This window comes from Populus trichocarpa, chromosome 16, assembly GCF_000002775.5.
Source record: "Populus trichocarpa isolate Nisqually-1 chromosome 16, P.trichocarpa_v4.1, whole genome shotgun sequence".
NCBI classification, from domain to species: Eukaryota; Viridiplantae; Streptophyta; class Magnoliopsida; order Malpighiales; family Salicaceae; genus Populus; species Populus trichocarpa.
Genome location: NC_037300.2, coordinates 12,012,088 through 12,036,701, shown reverse-complemented (window position 1 = coordinate 12,036,701; position 24,614 = coordinate 12,012,088). Strand labels below are relative to the sequence as shown.

Genomic DNA, 24,614 nt, shown 5'->3' with positions numbered 1-24,614 from the left:
TTCTTCTTTTTTTTTCTTTTTCCGATATCAGTTGTTAAAGAGTCGAGAGATTTCAATTGTTGGACACGTTCACAATGCTGTGCCATGATGTTTCATTGTAGAGGGTTTTCATAGTGTTTTTTATTTGAAAATATATTAAAATATTATTTTTTATATTAGTTTTAAAATAATAATAAAAAATATTTTTAAAAATTTTAAAAGTTTTTTAGATTTTTGGAATGTAATTCTGAATGGTCTTTAAAAACTTGAAAACGATGGCATGTGCCTGCAACAGAAAAATAGTAAAATACCTCAAAATAACCTTGTAAGCGAAATATACCATATATAGGCCACGTTCTTAGAGCATGTTCTCTTACAATCAAGTCTCATTCCAAAATAGGCAGCACAAGCTCAAGCTCTCACTGGGCTAGTGATCTGAACGCTTTGCTTATGTTACAAAGATATTCAGAAGATACGGCTAAACATCACACGATGATACACCTCGTGATTATTGTTAGGTTTTATTCCCAAGGAAAATCTCCGAACAAATCAGGCTCGGAAACATTTACTGTCTTTCCCTCCATACTGACTGGATCATACGGTGAATCCTCTGAAAATTCAGTAGGCATTGCCTTCCAGTAAAGGCTCGGTTCCCAGTGGGCCTCTTTGATGACTCTCAGAATCTCCTTTACTACTATCCTGCTTCCCTCTGGTGCAAAATGTATCCCATCCCTACATACAAGTTTCAGAGACAAGCACAAGACAGGAATATGAGTATTCAAATGAATTTTGCTGGAGTTTGATCAGTGAAGCATGAGACCAGAACTAGTCTCTGCAACCCACCCACCCCCCCCCCCCCCCCCCCCCCCCCCCCCATTTATCTAAGCTAAACTTACTTCAAGCAAACAGTTTCCCAGTTATCAACTTGCTGTATTGCAGTCCAGAGATCAACTGCCTTCAGGTTCATCTCACGGCACACCTCTAAACATGCTTCTGAGTATATCCGGCAGGACTCGTTTGTTCTAACCATATCTATTTTATCACTGGTTTAAAAAACACGATCCTCATTCAATCGTGCTTGATTAAATCAAAAACCATTACAGAAAACTACAGAAAGTAAAACAAATCACCTTAAATGGATACCAATTTGTTCCTCACTAGCAGGAGGAGCAGAAAGAAAGATGACACGAGTCTTATCCGAAATGCTCTGGTAATCGGACAACAGTGTGTTAATTTACCAACTTGCATGCACACAGGAAGTGTTAAACATACCTTGAGCGTGCATGGCTCAGTTAGTGAAGAAACGCTCTACTTTTGCAAGCTCACCTTCAGATGCATAGCAATCTTCCTCGTATTTTCAATGTATTCAGGAAGCGGTACATGAGGACCAAGGCCAGTTGCATGAGGGTGGACAGAATCGTTACCACCAAAATAGACTATTACCAGGGAAGGTTGTATGGTAGCATCCTTAATTATTGATAATAAGAGAAAATCAGCATCCAAGCATGACTATATACAACAAGTTAGCTATAGAAAATAATATAAAAATGCTGGCAGATTCATGATTAAGAACACAGTTATAAAACCCAACATGGCTCAGCGGGTTTGCCCGAAACCTTGCTCAGACCGGGTTTTACTTCGAACCGGCCTCTATTTTTTTTTAATACCAAAATGATAACAATTTTTTTATATATATAAAAACACACATGAAAAGACGTCGTTTTCGAGTTTTTATTTTTAAAAAACAAAGTCTATGTTAACTCACTGACTTGTGACTGAGATTTAGACCAGGTTAATTCCTTAGCTGTGTGTTATAACTATGATTAATACTATATATATATATTCTGGTTAAGTCTCCCTGTTAGTGACAAAAAAAAAACACCTTTGGAAAAACTTGGTCAAGAACCTGCACAGCACGCCTTGAGTTCCAACCTGAGTATCCTCGCAATACCATATCTGCCTGCGCCCATTTGTAAACCAAAATAAGTTCATGAGCAAGAGATTAAACAACATATATAGCACTAGATTAATTGTTTTTTTTTTTTTTCAAAAGTAGTACTAAGCAGAATTTAAATCTAATTAAATTTGTATTCTTCTATATGTTACACAAGAAGCTCTAATATTAGCAGCTGAGAGTGCATAATTAACATTTTCCTCTTATTTTGAGGTTTATTGCAAGCTTATATATATATAATAGATATAGAGTCTGCTTGATATTGTAGTCGTGGTTACTTTTCAAAGTGATTTTTATTTATAAATACATTAAAATAATATATTTTTATTTTTTAAAACTTATTTTTAATATCAGCATTTCAAAAAGACATGAAAACACATAAAAATAATTTAAAGCAAAGAAAAAATAAAAAAAATTCTAAACGTTTTTAAAAATATTTTTAAAATGTAAAAATAAACATGCTCGTGTAGTCAAAAACATCCGAGCCAAACTAGTTATACAAATCAGCAACTTAATTATTTATAATTATATCTAATGAATGTTTTTATTCACTTGGTAAATGCTATTTAATATCTTATATTTTTGAGATTCCAGACATTCATATGTTCCATTTGCCTTGTGCCGGGGATAAAAACCTTCTTCATCTATTTATCTCCACTTCTCTCCTCTGAAAACCTCTTGGTCATGTCCAAACTCTCATGCATCCACCACCCACGCTTGCTCTTTCAAGACTTGCAGCTCACGTTTTTTTTTTTTTGTAGTGAACGGTATATTTATATAATAGGCGAAGAAGATGGCTGTGATTTGTACCTCCATTATATTACACGCGCAACTTGGGGCGAGTGGGGCAGTATAGTTAGATTTTATTTTCTTCATGACATGCCAAACATGGATTATCTCTTGATTAATGGACCATAAAGTCATGAAATTGGAGGCTGGAGGGCTTCATTAATCCATGCACTGTCTACAAGATAAGAAATGTGGGTCCCAGCAGCAATGTGGAAATGAATGTTGATCTGACAGATGCGTAAAATAATCTCCTAACGGCTCACTTAAATGCTAAATGATTGGCAGTCGTGTTATGATCATATCACAAATTATTACACCACAAAAATCACATTAAGCATCAAAAGATAGAAGATAACCCATTTGTGAACCATGGTTTAATCGGCATATACTGATCTTATTATAGTTTTTGCTGTTATGATTTTAAAAAAATAAACTTGAAAAATTATAAATCATATTATCTTCTACAAAACTGTGGTATATACAGTGTTTGTTAATTAACTAAATATTTTTAAATTTATGTTTTAAATAAATTCAGAGCCATGTTGTTGCTCAACCATTTGAATTGTCTATAAAAAAATATTCTCCATCAATAAAAAAGAAAAGAAATGGAAAAAGAATACCTTTCGAGCATAGATGTGAGCAAGAATAGCACCCCAACCTTCATTGATGTAACTGAGCTGAACTATTGATGATCCGAACAGCACAAACTGTGGCCTCTGCAGTCCTCCCATCTCTGTTTTTCTTGAAAACTCTCTCTGGCTAATCTCCCTCTTGTTGGAAGTGTGTGTAGTGGGGATTATTGAAGAGTTAATTAGAGAGAGTTTGTCTCCTTCATTCGAATGGAAAACTCAAAAGACCCTTTTTTCCCCCCTCTTTAATGCGTTTTCTTTTTCTTCTAATCAGTAGTTATGGTGGGAGGATATGAATAAAAATATTAAGACAAAAGTAGGGTGGCATTTTCCTTACCCTCGTCTGCAGGGACGAAACTAGAAAATAAAATTAAAAAGGGTTAAAATGTTAATTGTTTTATTATTTAGGCTAAAAATATAAATATTGTTAAGAAACCAGCTAAAATTTTTTTTCTTTTATAAGGGCCGGGGCCCCCACCAGCCCTCTTGTCTCCGCCCTTGCACGCGGGTGCGCTTCTGCTCAGCACTCTCTTGTTTTTTTTATTCAAAATGCTTATCGCTATGTGTGAGCATGGGTTCATGTTTAACATGATTTACTTGACAATGTAGTGTGAAAATTCATTTTTTTATAAATTTATTTTTTTATATTTTTAGATTGTTTTGATGTAATAATATTTAAAATAAATGATTTTTAAAAAATATTATTTTAATATATTTTAAAATAAAAAATACTTAAAAAAACCACCACAACAGCCACTTTAAACAAAAAAAAAAAAAAAAAACTGTCTCCTGGTTCAGAATGGCCAGATCCATTGGTTGCCTTAACAGTAAATAGTAGAGCGCACTTTCTGCCATTTTGTATGGTCACCGAATCAAAAAAAGAAATTTCTTTTGCTTTAGAGTGTCTGTCCTTTTAAGCCCCACAAAATAATTTTCTCGAACTCATTCCCTGCTCGAAGGCCGAAGCAAAAAATTCCAAAAAATAACAAATCCAAGGCATTTCTCATCTTATAAGATCTTTTTGTTAAGTGATTAATTCAAAGAGCTTTCTGAAACAATTTCTATGATGTTTTTGAACAATCATGCAGTGTGTTTTGAAGAATTAATTTTTATATTTTTCAGAGCATAAATATTACATTTATACTGTTTGTTGGCCATAGAAATATTATCTGAAATGACACGATTGCAAATGAAAGGCATGATAGATCGGCAAAGAAATGAAATATTATTCATGGGATCTTCTTCCCCTCACATGTTTGAATTTATGATGGCTCCATTATTGCCTTCTGAATCGAATGGGGAGATCCCTAAATATTATTCATGGGATCTTCTTCCCCTCACATGGTTCCATTGCCTTCTGAATCGAACGGGGAGATCCCTACAAATTCAGATGGCATTAACTTCCAATAAAGACTTGGTTCCCATTCTGCCTCTTCAAGGGCCCTTATTATCTCTTTCGCCACTATTTTGCTCCCCTCTGATGCAAGATGAAACCCATCACTGCCCAAACACCAATCCAAAACCATTAAATTTGATATCTTTTGAGGTTATTTTTTATGGTTTTGACATTAACATATAGAAAGATTATCAGTTTTGATACTATTTCAACTCAAATCTACGTATTTTCTGTCAAAGAACCATCTCAATCCAATAGCTTAAACTGTTAAGTGAGGTCCTAGGATATAATTTATATTATTCTCTAACACACCCCTTTAAATGAAAGCTCTTTGAGCTTGAAATTAACTTGCACAGGTTCACACTACCTTGTGCTTAATTTTTATCAAATAAATGAGGATGAGGGGATTCAAACTCATGATCACTTGGTCATTAAAGCTCTGATACCATGTCAAAAAATCATCTCAACCCAATAGTTTAAGCTGTTAAGTGAGATTTTAGGATATAATTTATATTATTCTCTAACATTTTCAAATCGCAAAACTAATGGAACTTACGTAAAGCAAGTAGTCAACCAATCATTTTTTTGCTGCATTATGGTCCAGAGATCAATGGCCTTCACTTCCAGTTCCTGGCACAGCTTTAAAGTAGCCTCAGAATATATCCGGCCACCCTCGTTTGATCGAGCGGCACGTTCACTGGTTTCATAAATAAAATGCACCAGTATTAGAATTGAACTTTTCTATGGAAGAAAAGGAGGAGTAAAAATCAAAATCTTCATTGGAAAATTAACCCGTAGAGCTGGATGATCATCTCGTCATTGGCAGGAGGAACACCTAGAAAGATGACTCGAGTCTTCTCAGAAAGGCTCTGGCAATCAAATACAAAGCATATTAAACTAACAGCACATGGACGTTTTCATTTTCTAGTAATTAAGAAAGTTATTGCATAGTTTCAGCCATCAGTCATGCATAAGTTGCAGGTGTTCCTGTCATATGCAAGCATCCTGCTTATTCTGATTTAAACAGCAGCCCAGATTGAAGGATTACCTTGAGATGTGTAGCAATCTTCTTCATGTTCTCTATGAACTCAGGAAGGGGTACATGAGGAGTAAGCTCAGCGGGGATAGGCTTCATTGAATCATTACCTCCAAAGTAGGTTATAACCAATGAAGGTTGTACTGCGGCATCCTTAATTGGTTAAGAACAACTGAAGAACATCAGTGTCCTAGTAGAACTAACAGGAGGAAATTTTCCTTACGACCCATATAAGAAGAGTAAATGCAAAGCATGGAAAAACCCACGAGAGAGTGTTAGATGCCAGAAATTAACGAGGCTTTCACAATATATAAACTCACCTAGATTATTTTAAATACGTACTTTACAAGACAAAAGATCGTAAGGTACCTTGGGGAAAATTTGATCAAGAACTTGCAAAGCATTCCTTGAATTCCAACCTCCATATCCCCGCATCACTATGTCTGCCTGTGCCAGTTGCATAATAATAATAATAATAAGAGATCCAACATCTTATAAGATCTGAAATGTATGATTAATGGAGTTTGAGCACCAGATGTCCAGAGTCTAGATACCTGGTGTCCTGCTCTAGAGACTAGAGACTACATTTTTACTTTGACTTGAACAAATCTTCTGACTGGAATCTGAAGGTTTAGTGGGCAAGTATGTTTGTCATTTCTATCTTACTACTTTTAGCTTCAACTTCTACACTCCTTTACTTGCCTGGTGTTTTAGGCTTCTAGTTAAAGCTGTTGGCTCATCTGTTGAGCTGTGAGATAGCAGTTGAAGATTGTATTCTGTTACAGTTGGTTATAACCAACGGGAATCTTGTATAGATAATACCCAGCTAAGCTCATGTATAAATAGCAACGATTACAAGCAAATAATGTCATGAATTAGAAATCATTCACTTACCCATTGTTTCTCTTCTCTGTTCCTCTCTTCATTATTCTTCTCTGCAAATCTTCTTATTACTTCAACCATATTCTCTGTCTCTTCACAACATATGGTATCAGAGCCATATCACTAAAATCAAATAAAGAACATCAAGAAACTGAGTTTTCTTGAAAAAGAAAAGCAAAGCAGAAAAGATCAATCAATGACAACAGAATCAAACAATTTTGTGCAGGCAGCAATACCAAGATTTGATGGTCATTATGACCATTGGTCTATGCTTATGGAGAACTTTCTTAAGTCCAAAGAATACTGGAGTCTAATAGAAAAAGGGATTGGTGCAGCAAGAGGAGAAGGAGCACAATCAGCAGCACAACAGAAAGTAATTGAAGAAGAAAAATTGAAGGATTTAAAGGTCAAGAACTACCTATTTCAAGCCATTGACAGAACCATCATTGAAACTATACTCAATAAGGAGACTTCAAAGGCCATTTGGGATTCCATGAAACTGAAATATCAAGGATCCACCAAAGTGAGACGTGCCCAGTTACAAGCACTTAGAAGAGAATTTGAAGTTCTTGGCATGAAAGAAGGGGAAAAAGTTGATGAGTACTTTACAAGAACATTAACTATTGCAAACAAAATGCAAGTGCATGGAGAAAGTATGAAGCAGAATGTAATTGTTGAGAAAATTTTAAGGTCAATGACCTCAAAATTCAATTATGTTGTCTGTTCTATTGAAGAATCTAATGATTCTTCAACCATGTCAATAGATGAACTTCAAAGCAGTCTCCTAGTTCATGAACAGAGGATGCAAGGTCAGAAAGAAGAAGAGCAGGCTTTAAACATTACTAATTCAGAGAAAATGGGAGGAAGAATTGAATACAGAACTGAAGGGAAGGAAAGATTTCGTGGTGGTATCAGGGGAAGGGGTCGAGGAAGGGGAAGACAGCCCTACAACAAAGCCTTGATCCAGTGCTACAACTGCCAAAAACTAGGACATTTTCAATACGAATGTCCTGTTAGAAACAGAAATGACAGGAATGCATATTTTGCAGAAGTAGATGAGGAAGAAGAGATGTTATTAATGGCCTACAAAGATGAAGGGGATCATGAAGATATACAGCAAAAAGAAGAAGTTGTATGGATTCTTGACTCAGGTTGCAGCAATCACATGTGCAGCAACAAGGAATGGTTTTTTGAATTTGATGACAAGTTTAGAAGAACTGTAAAGCTTGGAGACAATTAAAAAATGATGGCTATGGGAAAGGGACATATCAAGCTAAACATCAAAGGAATTACACAGGTATTCACAGAGGTATATTTCATACCTGAATTGAAGAACAACCTCCTGAGCATAGGCCAGCTGCAAGAAAAACAGTTAGCAATTCTTATCAAAGATGACAAATGTAGGGTTTATCACCCTAAGAAAGGTTTGATTATGCAATCTCAAATGTCATCTAACAGAATATTTCCCATACTTGCTACTGTGATAACTCCAATGGCTAGTTGTCTACAAGCAACATCTGAAGATGTCACCAATCTATGGCACTGTCGATATGGGCATCTAAGCCTCAAGGGGCTGAAAACCTTGGTTTCAATGGAGATGGTCAAGGGTTTACCTGCACTGAATGACTCATTAAAAGTCTGTCAAGATTGCATGAAAGGAAAGCAGCATAGAGAGACATTGCCAAAGAAAAGTCTGTGGAGAGCATCCAAGAAACTACAACTTGTCCATGCAGATATTTGTGGACCCATTTCACCACAATCAAACAGTGGGAAAAGGTACATAATCACTTTTATAGATGATTATAGTAGAAAAACTTGGGCATATTTTCTATTACACAAATCTGAAGCACTGTCTATATTCAAGAAATATAAAGTGAGTGTGGAAAAAGAAAGTGGTGAAAGAATCAGTTGTTTAAGAACTGACAGAGGGGGAGAGTTCACCTCAAGTGAATTTAATGATTTTTGCAGCACACATGGAATCAAGAGACAACTTACCACAGCATACACCCCACAGCAGAATGGGGTTGCAGAGAGAAAGAATCGCACCATAATGAATATGGTGCGCAGCATGTTGTCAGGGAAGGAATTACCAAAGCAATTCTGGGCAGAGGCTGTAAATTGGTCCATCTATGTGATAAATAGAAGCCCCACCACAGCTGTTCCCAATACTACTCCTGAAGAAGCTTGGAGTAACAGGAAGCCTAGTGTTGAGTGTTTCCGTGTGTTTGGATGTGTGGCTTATGCTCACATACCTGACAATCAACGCAAGAAGTTAGATGACAAAAGTTTCAAATGTGTGTGGTTAGGAGTAAGTGAAGAGTCTAAAGGGTACAGACTTTATGACCCTGTGGGAAAGAAAATCATCACTAGCAGAGATGTAGTATGTGTGGAAAATGAAAAGTGGGAGTGGGACAGAAGTGCAGAAGAGTTGAAGCATAAAGAGTTAGAATGGGCAGACATTAATGAGGAAGAAGACAGTGAGATCAGTGGAGGTTTTGAAGGTGTAAACAGTCATCCTGAACATGCTGATGGTGTGCACAATGATAACTCATCAAGTAGTCTTGTAGATAGTCTACCTGATGGAATATCACAGAATGACAAGCAAGAAAGGTGCAGAAGAAAACCAACCTGGTTAACAGATTATGTGACTGATGAAGCACTATCTGAAGGAGAAGAAGAGGGAGGACATAATCTTGCAATGCTCATCTCTACAGAGGACCCTGTCACATTTGAAGAAGCAGTCAAAAGTGAAAAGTGGAGAACAGCAATGGATACAGAGATAAAGGCCATTGAAAAGAACAATACATGGGAATTAACTGTCCTACCAGCTGAAGCAAAACCTATAGGAGTGAAGTGGGTATTCAAGACCAAATTAAATGAAGAGGGAAAGGTGGACAAGCACAAGGCAAGGCTTGTGGCAAAGGGGTACTCCCAAAGACAAGGAATTGACTATAATGAAGTATTCGCACCAGTAGCTAGGTGGGATACAATCAGAACTATCCTAGCATTGGCAGCTCACAAAGGCTGGTATGTTTATCAGCTGGATGTTAAGAGTGCCTTTTTGCATGGAGAGCTAGCTGAAGCCATATTTGTTGAACAACCACAAGGATTTGAGAAACAAGGAGAGGAGCATAAGGTGTACAGACTGAAAAGAGCATTATATGGACTCAAGCAAGCCCCTAGGGCTTGGTACAGCAGAATTGAGACTTACTTTGTCAAAGAGGGCTTTGAAAAATGCTTCTGTGAACATACATTATTCACAAAAACCAGTGACAAAGGCAGTATGCTAATTGTAAGTCTATATGTGGATGATCTTATCTTTACAGGAAATAGTGAATGCATGTTTAAAGGCTTCAAAGACTCAATGATGAGAGAGTTTGACATGTCTGATCTTGGAAGAATGAAGTACTTTTTAGGTGTGGAAGTCATACAAAATGCAGAACTGATATTCATCTGTCAAAAGAAGTATGCTAGAGAGGTGTTGGGAAGATTTGGAATGGAACATAGTAATGCAGTGCAGAATCCAATTGTCCCAGGATGCAAACTTACAAAAAATGAAGAAAATGCAAAGGGTGTAAATACTACAGAATATAAGCAATTAGTTGGCAGTTTGCTATATTTGACAGCCACTAGACCCGATCTTATGTATGCAGTTGGGTTAGTCAGTAGATATATGGAAAGACCCACTGAAATGCACCTTCAAGCTGTCAAAAGGATACTAAGGTATCTCAGGGGAACTACAGAATTTGGGATTATATACAGAAAAGGGGATGAAGGACAACTAAGAGCATATGCAGATAGTTATTATGCTGGGGATGTTGATGACAGGAAGAGTACATCTGGGTTTGTGTTTATGCTTGGTACAGGAGCTGTTTCTTGGTCCAGTAAGAAACAACCTGTGGTGACATTATCTACAACAGAGGCAGAGTTTATAGCTGCTGCATCCTGTGCTTGTCAAGGAGTTTGGTTAAGAAGAATTCTGGGCAATATTGGCCTTGAACAAGTGACTAGTACAGTGATCTATTGTGATAATAATTCTGCTATAAAACTTTCAAAAAACCCAGTACTACATGGTCGAAGCAAACACATAGATGTCAGATTTCACTTCCTAAGGGATCTTACAAGAGATGGGGTTGTGGAACTAGTATACTGCAACACACAAGAGCAAATTGCAGATATCATGACGAAACCACTAAAGCTGGAGGCTTTCTTAAAGCTAAGGGACAAATTAGGCATGGGTATGATGCAAAAATTGAACTAATCGACAAATTAGTTCAAGGGAGGATGTTGAGCTGTGAGATAGCAGTTGAAGATTGTATTCTGTTACAGTTGGTTATAACCAACGGGAATCTTGTATAGATAATACCCAGCTAAGCTCATGTATAAATAGCAACGATTACAAGCAAATAATGTCATGAATTAGAAATCATTCACTTACCCATTGTTTCTCTTCTCTGTTCCTCTCTTCATTATTCTTCTCTGCAAATCTTCTTATTACTTCAACCATATTCTCTGTCTCTTCACAACATCATCTAGTGTTTTCTGTCTTTTTTTTATCATTACCATGTAAATGTCAAAACAAAAAATCAAAACGCTATCATGAAAATGTCCACCACCATTTTCAGACTCGCAGAAACAAAGTAAGACTAACGTTTGGAACCGTGAAGAATGTTTGCTGACAGGAAAGGAAACAAGAATCATCAACGAAGGGCAACTGAAAGAAGGATAGATATATATATCGAAGAAATACCTTGCGAGCGTATGTATCAGCAAGAATGGCACCCCATCCTCCATTGTCAAAACTTTTCTGAACAATAGAGGATCCAAACAGCACAAACTGTGGTCTCGTTGGTCCAACCATCTGTCTCTACCTGCAATTCACTGCTGCTTCTATCTGCAAACAAAGAACACCCAGGGCAATCATCAATAGCTAACTTGCCCATTTTGTAGTTGTACATTATTTAAGCTAGTTTTACGCGCATTGGATGCGCGTGCGGACAACATGATACCACGTATACAGTATACCGTGTAGCAAGACTCATTTTGAAGTAAAAAATTCAATACTTTTAAAGGATTTAAATGATGGTATATTTTACTATTTATTTTTTAAAAAATATTAAAATATAAATATATCAAATTAACTCCGAACAATTATATCTGTCTCTAGCTGCAATTCACATCATTAAATTAATCAAAAGAAACCTAAAAATAATCAATGTGACCTGAGATAAATAGTTTGTTTTTGTATTTTAAAAATATTTTAAATTTAAATCTTATTTTTATTTTAAATTATTTTTTTATATTTTTAAATTATTTTAATATATTGATATTAAAAATAAATTTTTTAAAATAAAAATATTACTTCTATAAATTTAAAAACAAAATATACTTTTAAAAAAGAAATTGATATTAACATAAAAAATGCTATTAGTGTAGACTAGTTCTCATGGTCATGAATTGAGAGTATTATAATGCCTGTATGAGAGTGTGGTTGTGGTTATGGTTGCTTTTTAAAGTATTTTTTATGTTAAAATGTATTAAAATAATGTATTTTTTTTATTTTTTAAAAATTATTTTTGAGATCAGCGTATCAAAACGATCTAAAATAAAAAAAAATTTAATTTTTTTTTTTAAAAAATAAAAATTAATATTTTTAAAATAAAAATATTAACCACGTTTTCAAACACTCACACTTTAAACTAGCCTTTCCAGGCATAGGTCATGCCAGCCAGCCAGCACAGTAATGGCCGATGAACTACCATCCGAGCTAATAACTTATCCACCAAAAAGAAAAGAAACTTTTAGTGCATCAAGACAAATCAAATAATACATGTGCACCGGTCTGAATTATTATTTTTTTTAAAATTATTTTTTTAATATTTTTAGATTGTTTTAATATATTATATTAAAAATAATTTTTTAAGAATAAAAAATATTATTTTAATATATTTTTAAATAAAAAAAACTTTAAAAACAAAATAACAAATGACAAGAGAAAATACTATAAAGCAAAAGCAAACACTACAAAGAAAAGATACACAGGCACGGTCGCTTTTGAGCTTTGGCTTCCTACGACGCTTGATCTAAAGAGAAAATGGATAAGATATGTCTTTTCGCTGTTTCTCTTCTTTCGTTTAATTTTAAAAGTACTGTTACGGTAGAAGACTAAAATCATTTATCCACCATTTGGGTCAATTTTTTTTGAATAAAAAAATATTTAGTAATTGTTAATATTATTTTTTAATAGAAATTTTTTTTTAATTATATGAAGGTTAACCCGGTTAACTTTGTGGATTCAAAAGTAATTCATACAACCCGTAAAAATATTGTTTGACTAAAAAAATTCGAGATGATTTTTTTTTTAATATTAAGATAAAAATATATTGAAGTGATTTTGGTCAACTCAGGTTAATATGTCAAATTGGCGACCTGAGTTAGGAGACTATGATAACCCTATAGAAAAAAACAAATCAAAATAAATTATGAATCCTAATTCTTAATCAACCTAATGTTGGATAAAATTGAAAAAAAAATCAAATTAAAAATGACCTAAAAAGCATCTCGAGTTAACCTATCAAACCCGCGACCCATGTCATAAGACTAGGATAACCCTATGGGAAGCAAATAAAAATAAATTATGAATTTCAATCCACAATCAGTCTAATATTGAAAAATAAGATTAAAAAAAATCAATTAAAGAAACATGAAAAACGACTTGAGTTTATTCATCAAACCCATGACCCAGATCATCATATCGAGATAATCTTATAGAAAGAAAAATAAAAAATGATCTGATTTAATTGGGTTAACATGCCAAATCTATAACTTTGATAATGAAACTGAGATAACCCCATAAAGAATAAATCAAAACTAATTATGAAACTCAATTTTCAATCGCCCCTGACAAAACCAATGTTGAATGATAAAATTTATAAAAAATTTAATTAAAAAATAACATAAAAAATGAGTTAATTCAATATGGGTTAACCCGTTATGCACCATCCCCTCATGATGTCGGGATAACCTAATAAAAAGCAAACCAAAACAAATCATGAAGCCTAATTCATAATAAAACACGATATTAAATGATGAAATTGGAAGACATAAAGCCAATTAAAAAAGAGAAAAAAACTAAGTCAATTGGGTTAATCTGCCAAACTCGCGACCTGAGTCATGAGATAGGGACAACCCAATAAAAAACAACTCCAATGTTGAAGGACCCGTTACCTGGGTCATGAAATTGAGATAATCTCTTAAAGAGAAAATACAAAAATGACCCGATTTAACCAGAGTGAAAATATTAAAACTCGACCATAAATCAAAATAAATTATGAAACTCAATTCCCAACTGACCTAGTGTTGAATGATGAAACTAGAGAAAATCAATTAAAAATAACACAAAAAAACAACCCGAGTCAACTCAGGTTAACATGTTAAGCACTATTCCTAAACCATGAAGTCTAATTCTCAATCAACCCAATATTAAAAGATAAAATTAAAAAACAATTAATTAAAAAAACCTGAGTCAATTGGGTTACCCGTCAAACCTGCAATGCATGTTATGAGAGTGTAATAACTCAATAAAAAAAATATAATATTAAAGGATGAAATTACAAAAAAAAAACAAAATTAATTGAAAAAATCAAAGAAAAAAAAACAAAAAACAAAGCATTATTCAATTGAATAGTGCTTTGGGAGAAGGGATACGGTAAAACCCCCTTTTTTTTAGTTAATTCCCACCTGACCTAGTGTTAAATGATGAAACTGGAAAAAATTAATTAAAAAATGACACAAAAACAACCCGAGTTAACTCGGGTTAACCCATTAAGCACTATTCCTAGGTTATGATGCTGAAATATCATAATAAAAAGTAAACAAAACAAATTATGAAGTCTAATTCTCAATCAATCAAATATTAAAGGATAAAAGTGAAAAAAATTAATTAAGAAAAAGAAAAAAACTTGAGTCAATCGGGTTAAACATCTAAACCATATTAACGAGCCAAACCTACGATTCGTGTTATGAAAATGTGATAACTCAATAAAACGAAATCTAATATTAAAGAATGAAATCACAAAAAAAAAATTGATTGAAAAAAAGTAAAAAAAAAAAAAACAAAGTACTATTCAAATGAATAGTGCTTTATGAGGAGATGTATAATAAAACTCCCTTCTCTTTTAGTTTATAATTGTTCTTTAGCTCGCGTTATGCTGCGAGTCATAGTAAAAAACGTTTTGAGCAAAATATTTTTCTAGGCATTGGTAATGTGTTTTTTTTTTTCAAAAATAAAATTTTAACCATGAATTAAATAATATTTTGATCTTATACAAAGATAAAAAAAAATATTTAATTTACTTTGCTTAAATTGAGTTCATATACAAAACTCGTGGAGATAATATTGAAAAAAATAATTGAAAAGCCCCTGAATTAGCTCAATCAATTTAAGATAATTGTGATTAAGCGTCAGAATCAAATCGAACAGTGAAATTAAGAGGAAGAAGAAAGTGACCATGTTGCTTGTATTTTGGCTGGCTGGCTGGCTCCAAATCCAAATGAATGGAAAAGGACAAAAGGACAATATATGTGGGACACAGCAGAGAGGCTATGCCATGCGGTGTAGAGGTCAGCACGTGCCTCCTTTGACGAATGACAATCATTATTGTCCCTCTCTGTTCGTGCCGTTTCCCACCATCCATGTGCTTCTCATGGGAGTTTAAGAAACATGGAGCGTTAATTATCTAGGTGGTGATCAGCGGTAAGAGTTTGAAATCAAAAAATTTATTGATGGCCACTGGAGGCTTACATGATCGTTAACTTCAGGGCCTGTGGGATTAGTCGAGATGCGCGTAAGCTGACCCGAACACCCACATTAAACTAAAAAAAAAAAACATGGTGTGTTATTTTCATTAGACTTTTTCAATCTAGAGTGGTTCAGGGTAGGTTTGTTTGCAGTCAAATATTTTCCAAATAAAAAATCTTTTTTTATAATATTTTTTAATAGTATTGTTTAAAAAATAAAAATAATAGTGATATAATAATAGTGGTGGGATAACGACAATAACGATAAAAATAATTGTAATAATAGTGAAAAAAAAGTTAAGATGAAATAATTGTGGTGCATAACTAGATGATATTACAAGTGAATTATTATTTATAAAATTATAAAATTTTATTAATTAAAAATATCTTTAAGTAAATAAACTAAATCTAAAAGTTCATTATAAATATTTTTTATTAATCATTTTTCTATAAAATAATTTACGGAAAACAGAAACAAGAAAAATACAAGACATGGAGTTCTAGATGTTGATAAAATCTTTATTTCTCAAGAACAAGGAGAAGCATAATAGCATTAAAAAATACAAAATAATATGTCAAAAATTAGAAGATACTTCATCTATCTCTTAAGATAGTCAATGGTTTCCATCTGGGCAACTTCTCATCTTTTAATGCTCCTAGTCCTTTGCTCGCTGAGTTCATTTCAGAAGACTAGATAACAATACCACCACAAGCAACGATACCTCGTCAAATCCGGTGGCCGCATACTCCATCGGCGGCACAATAATAATACAACTTTTCTTATTTCTTTTTAGACTAATAAATGTCTTCGTTTCCTAGTTGGATAGGATCTGGAGAAAGGAGCCCTCCAGCATTGATTAGCTCTTGGCTGTCCTTGTTGAGACATTCTCTGGAGAGAATCGTCACAACACAAGATGGCCCTGTGAAAATTGCATTCCCAAAACTTCTGGTAATGGAAAGAAACGATATGATCAGAATTCAGAAACCAGTAGTTGTAGTTTGTGTTCCTTTTCAAAACAGTGGGTTTAACAAGTTCTTGGTGGAGGTTTGTCTGTATCTGTTTCTATATCATACAGATACAGAAGAGGGTGAAACCAATGTATGAAACAGAGCACCTACGTAAGATTGTCATAAAGCTGACAACTATCAATAAAATTAAAATAAAAAATTGAGGTGAAAGAACAATGAAGCTTTTTTTTCATTCAAAGAAAATGAACAACTTTATTCTATAGTATTCATTACATTACACTACTTCATCTTAGAAAATTAGATCATAATTTGCAAAATTTGCTTAGATTCAATTTAATTTTGAGTTTTTAAGCCAATTAGATAATATTTTGGGATTTTAAATTAGGTTATTGAGATTTATATGATGTATTTGAGGTGTGTTTTTTTAAATAGATTCAAAATTAAATTTTGAGGATCAAAATACATTTACCTTGATTTTCTAGCCACTGATATGATGGATGAAATTGATTTTAGAGGATGACATGTTATTTTTTGTGATAGAGTCATGCATTCATTTTAAAAAAACTTTGTGAATGACTTGCCGTCTAATTGGGTTAAAAAAGAGAAGCGTAAGTGTGCAGGCTAGGCATTCCAGGCCTAGACACACTCAATCTTTTTTTTCAAGAGATCAAGGATGTGGGCTTGACCTTCCATATCCACGAGTGCCTAGCTTTTTCATTTTTAAATTGCAAAGCGAGTAAGCATGCCTAGCCTCATTCTCTTGGCCTTCCCTCTTCTTTTTTTTTTTTTTTTATCATTTTTTTATTTTTTTATATAATATTTTATATTTTATAATTTAATAATATTTAAATAAAGTCATTAAAATTATATCTAAAAAATTATTTGGTTTATTTTTCAATTTTTATGGTAACATTAGCAATTACTTTATGAAAAATTATATATTAACCTAATATGTAATTTTTTAAAAAACTTTCTTATGAAGATTTAGTGTATATGCCTTGTAGCCAATCAACTGGTTATATATGAAATTGACTTTGTTTATGTAAATATATTTTTGATCTTTAATATTTATCAAATATTTTATTAAAGAATATAATATTTGATTAATGAATCTATAGTAAAGATAAAAATTTTGGGATAAAAATATTTTGTAAAGAAAATTATAAAGTTGTTGTAATTTTAAGATTCATATTGCATCAAAGCATTGTTCCTAAATATTCTTGGTCAATGCTCTATTAAGACTGGACATTAATTAGAATTATTGAGACTGATACATATTATGTTTTTTCTTTGATAAAAGAAAGTAGTTGTTCTCATAAACTGAGGTATGAGAGATATGTAGAACTAATATATAGGTGCTTGTCAGATGACATGTACACTGAATTGACCCGTATGAGAATTTCATATGAAGAGATCATCTATGTTTATAGAAAGGCTTACACGATGATTGTGTAAGTGATCCTTAAACTTGATATCACCAAGTTATCTTATGTAGGGAGTGTTATATTTTGATCCTGCCACACGTTGTCATAATCAAAGGCAACAAACAGACAAATATTGAGTATAACATGAACTTGAAAAATAAAAGGGGAAAAAAGAAAGGTCCACCAGAGATAAACCGATCACCTTTAGATGACACGCGCCGGTCATAAAAGAAGAGGACATGGTGGATAACAAAATGAGACAGCGAATGGCAATTTTTCACCGCTAAAAGGTGTCACACGCGCCGCTCAAAGTGCGCAACGTCTCCGCTATGTTGGCACTCGTTAACACATTAACAACACTCGCCAACAGTTTTTTTAATTAAAAAATATTAATACAATGTTAAATCACATTATCACCCTTGACCAACCCTAGTAATTACAAAAAAAAAAAAAACCTTAGGGAAAAGACTTTAATACCCCTATACGCATAACCTATATGTTTTCACCTCAAGGACAATTGTGTGATTGCAGTGTACATTTAAAAAGAAAAATACTAAAACATCTTTGTCCAACAAAGTTAGTTTTTTTATTATTCTGGAACTATTTTTGTTATTTCTCTGTTCAATAAAAAATAAATCAATGAAAATACCTTCAAATAAATCAGTAATAACAAAAGGAACACTTAAAAGCTATATTGTAGTGAACGGTATATTTATACAATAGGCGTAGAAGATGGCTGAGATTTGTACCTCCATTATATTACACGCGCAACTTGGGGCGAGTGGGGCAGTATAGTTAGATTTTATTTTCTTCTTGACATGCCAAACATGGATTATCTCTTCATTAATGGACCATAAAATTGGAGGCCATTATTAATCCATGCACTGTCTACAAGATAAGAAATGTGGGTCCCAGCAGCAATGTGGAAATGAATGTTGATCTGACAGATGCGTAAAATAGTCTCCTAACGGCCCATTTAAATGCTAAATGATTGGCAGTCGTGTTATGATCATATCACAAATTATTACACCACAAAAATCACATTAAGCATCAAAAGATAGAAGATAACCCATTTGCGAACCATGGTTTAATCGGCATATACTGATATTATTATAGTTTTTGCTGTTATGATTTAAAAAAATAAACTTGAAAAATTATAAATTGTATTATATTCTACAAAACTATGGTATATACGGTGGTGTTTGTTAATTAACCGAATATTTTTAAATTTATGATTTAAACAAATATATACCGTATTACAGAAACAAACGGAGCGATGTTGTTACTCTATCATTCAAATTGTTTATAAAAGAAATTGGGTTCGATTCTCCATCAATAAAAAGGAAAAGAAATGGAAAAAGAATACCTTTCGAGCATAGATGTGAGCAAGAATAGCACCCCAACCTTCATTGATGTAGCTGAGCTGAACTATTGATGATCCGAACAGCACAAACTGTGGCCTCTGCAGTCCTACCATCTCTGTTTTTCTTGAAAACTCTCTCTGGCTAATCTCCCTCTTGTTGGAAGTGTGTGTAGTTGGGATTATTGAAGAGTTAATTAGAGAGAGTTTGTCTCCTTCATTCGAATGGAAAAGACCCTTTTTCCCCCCTCTTTAATGCGTTTTTCTTTTTCTTCTAATCAGTAGTTATGGTGGGAGGATAGGAATAAAAATATTGAGACAAAAGAAAGTTGGCATTTTCCTTACCCTCGTGTGCAGGGATGGAAGTAGAAAATAAAATTAAAAAGAATTAAAATATTAATTATTTTATTATTTAGATTAAAAATATAAATATTGTTAAGAAAGAGGCTGAAAAAATTTTTTCTTTGCAAGTGCCGGGGCCTCGCCAGCCCCCTGTCTCCGTCCTTGCGCGCGTGTGTGCTTCTGCTCATCACTCTCTTGTTTTTTTTTTTTTTAATAATATATTGATTCATTAATTATTCCTTGTAATTTCCGCAAGTGCTTTTTTCGAGAATTGAGATTAGATATTGTAATTATTGAGGTTTCTTTTCTTATCGAAAGAGTTTAGCTAAAGGCATGATCGATAGTGTCCAAATAAACTTCGAAAGGAGAAAAAGCTTCACGTAAGGAAATATTCTTCCTTTAATAACTTTTTCACAAAATCTCGAACCATTCCATTTATACATTTTTTTTTTATCTCTTATATTCTTGTTTAAAAATCTCAAATCCGCTATCCAATAGCTAAATCTGTAATTACTGATAAAAATTTTCATCAATAAAATTATAAAATCTGGTAGCGTCAATAAGTGGTGTTTTTTTTAAAATTCAAAATAAAAATATATTAAATTAATATCTTTTATCCGAGATGTAAAAACTATATTTTTAAAAAGTGAAAATAAAAAGAGAAAAAAAAAATAGAAAAGAGATAATGTTTATTGGTATGTGTGAGCACGGGTTCATGTTTAACATGATTTACTTGACAATGTAGTGTGAAAATTCATTTTTTTTTTATGTTTTTAGATTGTTTTGATGAAATAAAGTTTAAAATAAATTTTAAAAAATAAAAAATATTATTTTAATATATTTTAAAATAAAAAATACTTTAAAAAACCACTGCTACAATTACCTTAAAAAAAAAAAAAAACTTTGTCTCCTGGTTCAGTATGGCCAGATTCATTGGTTGCCTTAACAGTAAATCGTAGAGCGCACTTTCTGCCATTTTGTATGGTCACCGAATCAAAAAAAGAAATTTCTTTTGCTTTAGAGTGTCTGTCCTTTGAAGCCCCACAAAATAATTATCTCGAACTCATTCCCTGCTCGAAGGCCGAAGCAAAAAATTCCAAAAAATAACAAATCCAAGGCATTTCTCATCTTATAAGATCTTTTTGTTAAGTGATTAATTCGAAGAGCTTTCTGAAACAATTTCTATGATGTTTTTGAACAATCATGCCGTGTGTTTTGAAGAATTAATTTTTATATTTTTCAGAGCATAAATATTACATTTATACTGTTTGTTGGCCATAGAAATATTATCTGCAATGACACGTACGATTGCAAATGGAAGGCATGAGAGATGGGCAAAGAAATGAAATATTATTCATGGGATCTTCTTCCCCTAACATTTTTGAATTAATTTCTGATGGTTCCATTATTGCCTTCTGAATCGAATTATGGGGAGATCCCTAAATATTATTCATGGCATGGGATCTTCTTCCCCTCACATGTTTGAATTTATGATGGTTCCATTATTGCCTTCTGAATCGAATGGGGAGATCCCTACAAATTCAGATGGCATTAACTTCCAATAAAGACTTGGTTCCCATTCTGCCTCTTCAAGGGCCCTCATTATCTCTTTCGCCACTATTTTGCTCCCCTCTGATGCAAGATGAACCCCATCACTGCCCAAACACCAATCCAAAAGCATTAAATTTGATATCTTTTAAGGTTATTTTTAATAGTTTTGACAGTAAACAAATAGAAAGATTATCAGTTTTGATACTAATTGAACTTACGTAAAGCAAGTAGTCAACCAATCATTTTTTTGCTGCATTATGGTCCAGAGATCAATGGCCTTCACTTCCAGTTCCTGGCACAGCTTTAAAGTAGCCTCAGAATATATCCGGCCACCCTCGTTTGATCGAGCGGCACGTTCACTGGTTTCATAAATAAAATGCACCAGTATTAGAATTGAACTTTTCTATGGAAGAAAAGGAGGAGTAAAAATCAAATTCTTCATTGGAAAATTAACCCGTAGAACTGGATGATCATCTCGTCATTGGCAGGAGGAACACCTAGAAAGATGACTCGAGTCTTCTCAGAAAGGCTCTGGCAATCAAATACAAAGCATATTAAACTAACAGCACATGGACGTTTTCATTTTCTAGCAATTAAGAAGGTTATTGCATAGTTCAGCCATCAGTCATGCATAAGTTGCAGGTGTTCCTGTCATATGCAAGCATCCTGCTTATTCTGATTTAAACAGCAGCCCAGATTGAAGGATTACCTTGAGATGTGTAGCAATCTTCTTCATGTTCTCTATGAACTCAGGAAGGGGTACATGAGAACTAAGCTCAGCGGGGATAGGCTTCATTGAATCATTACCTCCAAAGTAGGTTATAACCAGTGAAGGTTGTACTGCGGCATCCTTGGTTAAGAACAACAGAAGAACATCAGTGTCCTAGTAGAACTAACAGGAGGAAATTTTCCTTACGACCCATATAAGAAGAGTAAATGCAAAGCATGGAAAAATCCACGAGAGAGTGTTAGATGCCAGAAATTAACGAGGCTTTCACAATATATAAACTCACCTAGATTATTTTAAATACGTACTTTACAAGACAAAAGATCGTAAGGTACCTTGGGGAAAATTTGATCAAGAACTTGCAAAGCATTCCTTGAATTCCAACCTCCATATCCCCGCATCACTATGTCTGCCTGTGCCAGTTGCATAATAATAATAATAATAATAAGAGACCCAACATCTTATAAGATCTGAAATGTATGATTAATGGAGTTTGAGCACCAGATGTCCAGAGTCTAGATACCTGGTGTCCTGCTCTAGAGACTAGAGACTACATTTTTACTTTGACTTGAACAAATCTTCTGACTGGAATCTGAAGGTTTAGTGGGCAAGTGTGTTTGTCATTTCTATCTTACTACTTTTAGCTTCAATTTCTACACTCCTTTACTTGCCTGGTGTTTTAGGCTTCTAGTTAAAGCTGTTGGCTCATCTAGTGTTTTCTTTGTCTTTTTTTTTATCATTACCATGTAAACGTCAAAACAAAAAATCAAAATGCTACCATGAAAATGTCCACCGCCATTTTCAGACTCGCAGAAACAAAGTAAGACTAACGTTTGGAACCGTGAAGAATGTTTGCTGACAGGAAAGGAAACAAGAATCATCAACGAAGGGCAACTGAAAGAAGGATAGATATATATATCGAAGAAATACCTTGCGAGCGTATGTATCAGCAAGAATGGCACCCCATCCTCCATTGCCAAAACTTTTCTGAACAATAGAGGATCCAAACAGCACAAACTGTGGTCTCCTTGGTCCAACCATCTGTCTCTACCTGCAATTCACTGCTGCTTCTATCTGCAAGGAAAGAACACACAAGGCAACCACCAATATATAGCTAACTTGCCCATTTTGTAGGTGTCCATTATTTCAGCTAGTTTTACCGTATACCGTGTAGCAAGATTCGTTTTGAAGTAAGAAATTCAACCAAGTTGGACAAAAACACTTTTGAAGGATTTAAATGATGGTATAATATTTAACGTTTTTTTCTTAAAAAACATATGAAACATGAGTGAATATACCAAATTAACTTGGGACAACTATATCTGTCTCTGCCTGCAATTCACGTCATTAAATTAATCAAAAGAAACCTAAAAATGATCATATTTATTTTAGGAATTAGTCTATTTTTGTGTTTTAAAAAAATATTTTTTTTAAAAAATAAATGTTTATTTTATTTTAAATTAATTTTATACTGATATTAAAAATAAATTTTTAAAAATAAAAAATATTACTTCTGTAAATTTAAAAACAAAATATACTTTTAAAAAACAATTGATATTAATATAAAAAATGCTATTAGTATGTTGTCTCTTTGTACCAGCCTACCAGGTCATTGGTCCATGCCAGCCAGCACAGTAATGGCGAATGAACTACCACCCGAACTAACTTATCCACCAAAAAGAAAAGAAACTTTAAGTGCATCAACAAATCAAATAATACATGTGCGCGGCGGTCTGATTGATGAGCATCGTGATCATCAACCAGTTTTTTTTTATATATAAATTTTTAATATTAAAAATAATTTTTTTAAAATATTATTTTAATATATTTTCAAATAAAAAATATTTTAAAAAACAATTCTAACAAAATATCATACACTATAAAGAAAAGACCCCAATATACCATCACAGTTGCTTTTAAGCTTCGACTTCCTATGACGCTTGACTTAAGAGAAAATAGATAAGACTAGATGATTGATCTGCACCACGTTGCGGGTCAAGTTAAATTTTTCTTGAACATAAAAAAAGAGTTCAAATGCTGATAATGTTTTTTTTTCTAGTGGAAAAAAAAATAAAATCGTGTGAAGTTTACTCGATATAACCCGGTTGACTTTACTAGTCCAAAAACAACCCATACAACCTGAGAAATATTTTTTGACTAAACAAAATTTCGAGAGGATATATTTTCTTTAAAATAACAACATATTGGATTGACCTTGAAAAACTCAAGTTAACGTGTCAAATTCATGATCCAAGTTATGATACTATGATAACCCTATAGAAAGCAAATAAAAATAAATTATGAAGTATAATTCTCAATCAACCTAATATTGAAGGATGAAATTGAAAAAAAAATTCAATTAAAAAAGAATCTAAAAAAAGACTCAGGTTAACATTTCCAACTTGTAACCTGGATCATAAGACCAAGATAACCCAATGAAAAACAAATCAAAATAAATTACAGATTTCAAACCTTAACTAGCCTGATATTGAAGGATGATAGTTAAAAAAATCAATTAAAAAAAGAACATAAAAAACAATCTAAGTCAATCTACCAAACTCATGATCCAAGTCATCAGATTAAGATAACCTTATAGGAAAAAAAATAAAAAAATAACTTGATTTAACCCTGGTTAACCTATCAAATTCGCGATTTTAGTATTGAGACTAAGATAACCCCATAAAGAGAAAGTCAAAATAAATTATAAAACTCAATTCTCAATCGTCTATATCGGACCTGATGTTGAACGATAAAAGTTGTAAAAATCTTAATTAAAA

General features: G+C 33.2%; 3 protein-coding genes and 1 long non-coding RNA gene across 7 annotated transcripts; all 4 read right to left on the bottom strand.

The window, feature by feature from the left end:
* Positions 1 to 297: 297 nt before the first annotated feature.
* On the bottom strand, positions 298 to 19,577 carry LOC7487472 (GDSL esterase/lipase WDL1). Of its 4 annotated transcripts, none has more exons than XM_024587161.2 (6): positions 19,224 to 19,577; positions 1,886 to 1,939; positions 1,306 to 1,446; positions 1,110 to 1,186; positions 876 to 1,022; positions 298 to 711 (listed from the first exon to the last, which is right to left on the bottom strand). In XM_024587161.2, the coding sequence occupies exons 1-6, from the start codon at positions 19,332 to 19,334 to the stop codon at positions 501 to 503; spliced, it is 741 nt and encodes a 246-aa protein (XP_024442929.1). In that variant the 5' UTR covers positions 19,335 to 19,577; the 3' UTR covers positions 298 to 500. The 4 variants fall into 4 exon arrangements, with proteins under 4 accessions (XP_024442929.1, XP_024442928.1, XP_006373987.2 ...); XM_024587160.2 differs by having other exon boundaries at positions 1,862 to 1,939; positions 19,224 to 19,575; XM_006373925.3 differs by lacking the exon at positions 19,224 to 19,577 and adding an exon at positions 3,343 to 3,675.
* On the bottom strand, positions 4,556 to 11,600 carry LOC18106310 (GDSL esterase/lipase WDL1). The gene is made up of 7 exons (XM_024587162.2): positions 11,416 to 11,600; positions 6,153 to 6,230; positions 5,796 to 5,936; positions 5,540 to 5,616; positions 5,304 to 5,444; positions 4,706 to 4,851; positions 4,556 to 4,634 (listed from the first exon to the last, which is right to left on the bottom strand). Exons 1-7 carry the CDS (start codon positions 11,524 to 11,526, stop codon positions 4,600 to 4,602), a joined length of 729 nt encoding a protein of 242 aa, XP_024442930.1. The 5' UTR covers positions 11,527 to 11,600; the 3' UTR covers positions 4,556 to 4,599.
* LOC127904438 (uncharacterized) lies at positions 15,963 to 19,217 on the bottom strand. The gene is made up of 2 exons (XR_008057631.1): positions 17,874 to 19,217; positions 15,963 to 16,410 (listed from the first exon to the last, which is right to left on the bottom strand). It is a non-coding gene; the product is annotated as an uncharacterized LOC127904438 (long non-coding RNA).
* A 1,313-nt stretch (positions 19,578 to 20,890) lies between the features above and the next one.
* LOC7466071 (GDSL esterase/lipase WDL1) lies at positions 20,891 to 22,941 on the bottom strand. Its single transcript, XM_002322941.4, has 6 exons — positions 22,768 to 22,941; positions 22,173 to 22,250; positions 21,820 to 21,960; positions 21,565 to 21,641; positions 21,329 to 21,469; positions 20,891 to 21,214 (listed from the first exon to the last, which is right to left on the bottom strand). The coding sequence occupies exons 1-6, from the start codon at positions 22,876 to 22,878 to the stop codon at positions 21,034 to 21,036; spliced, it is 729 nt and encodes a 242-aa protein (XP_002322977.1). The 5' UTR covers positions 22,879 to 22,941; the 3' UTR covers positions 20,891 to 21,033.
* Positions 22,942 to 24,614: the final 1,673 nt, after the last annotated feature.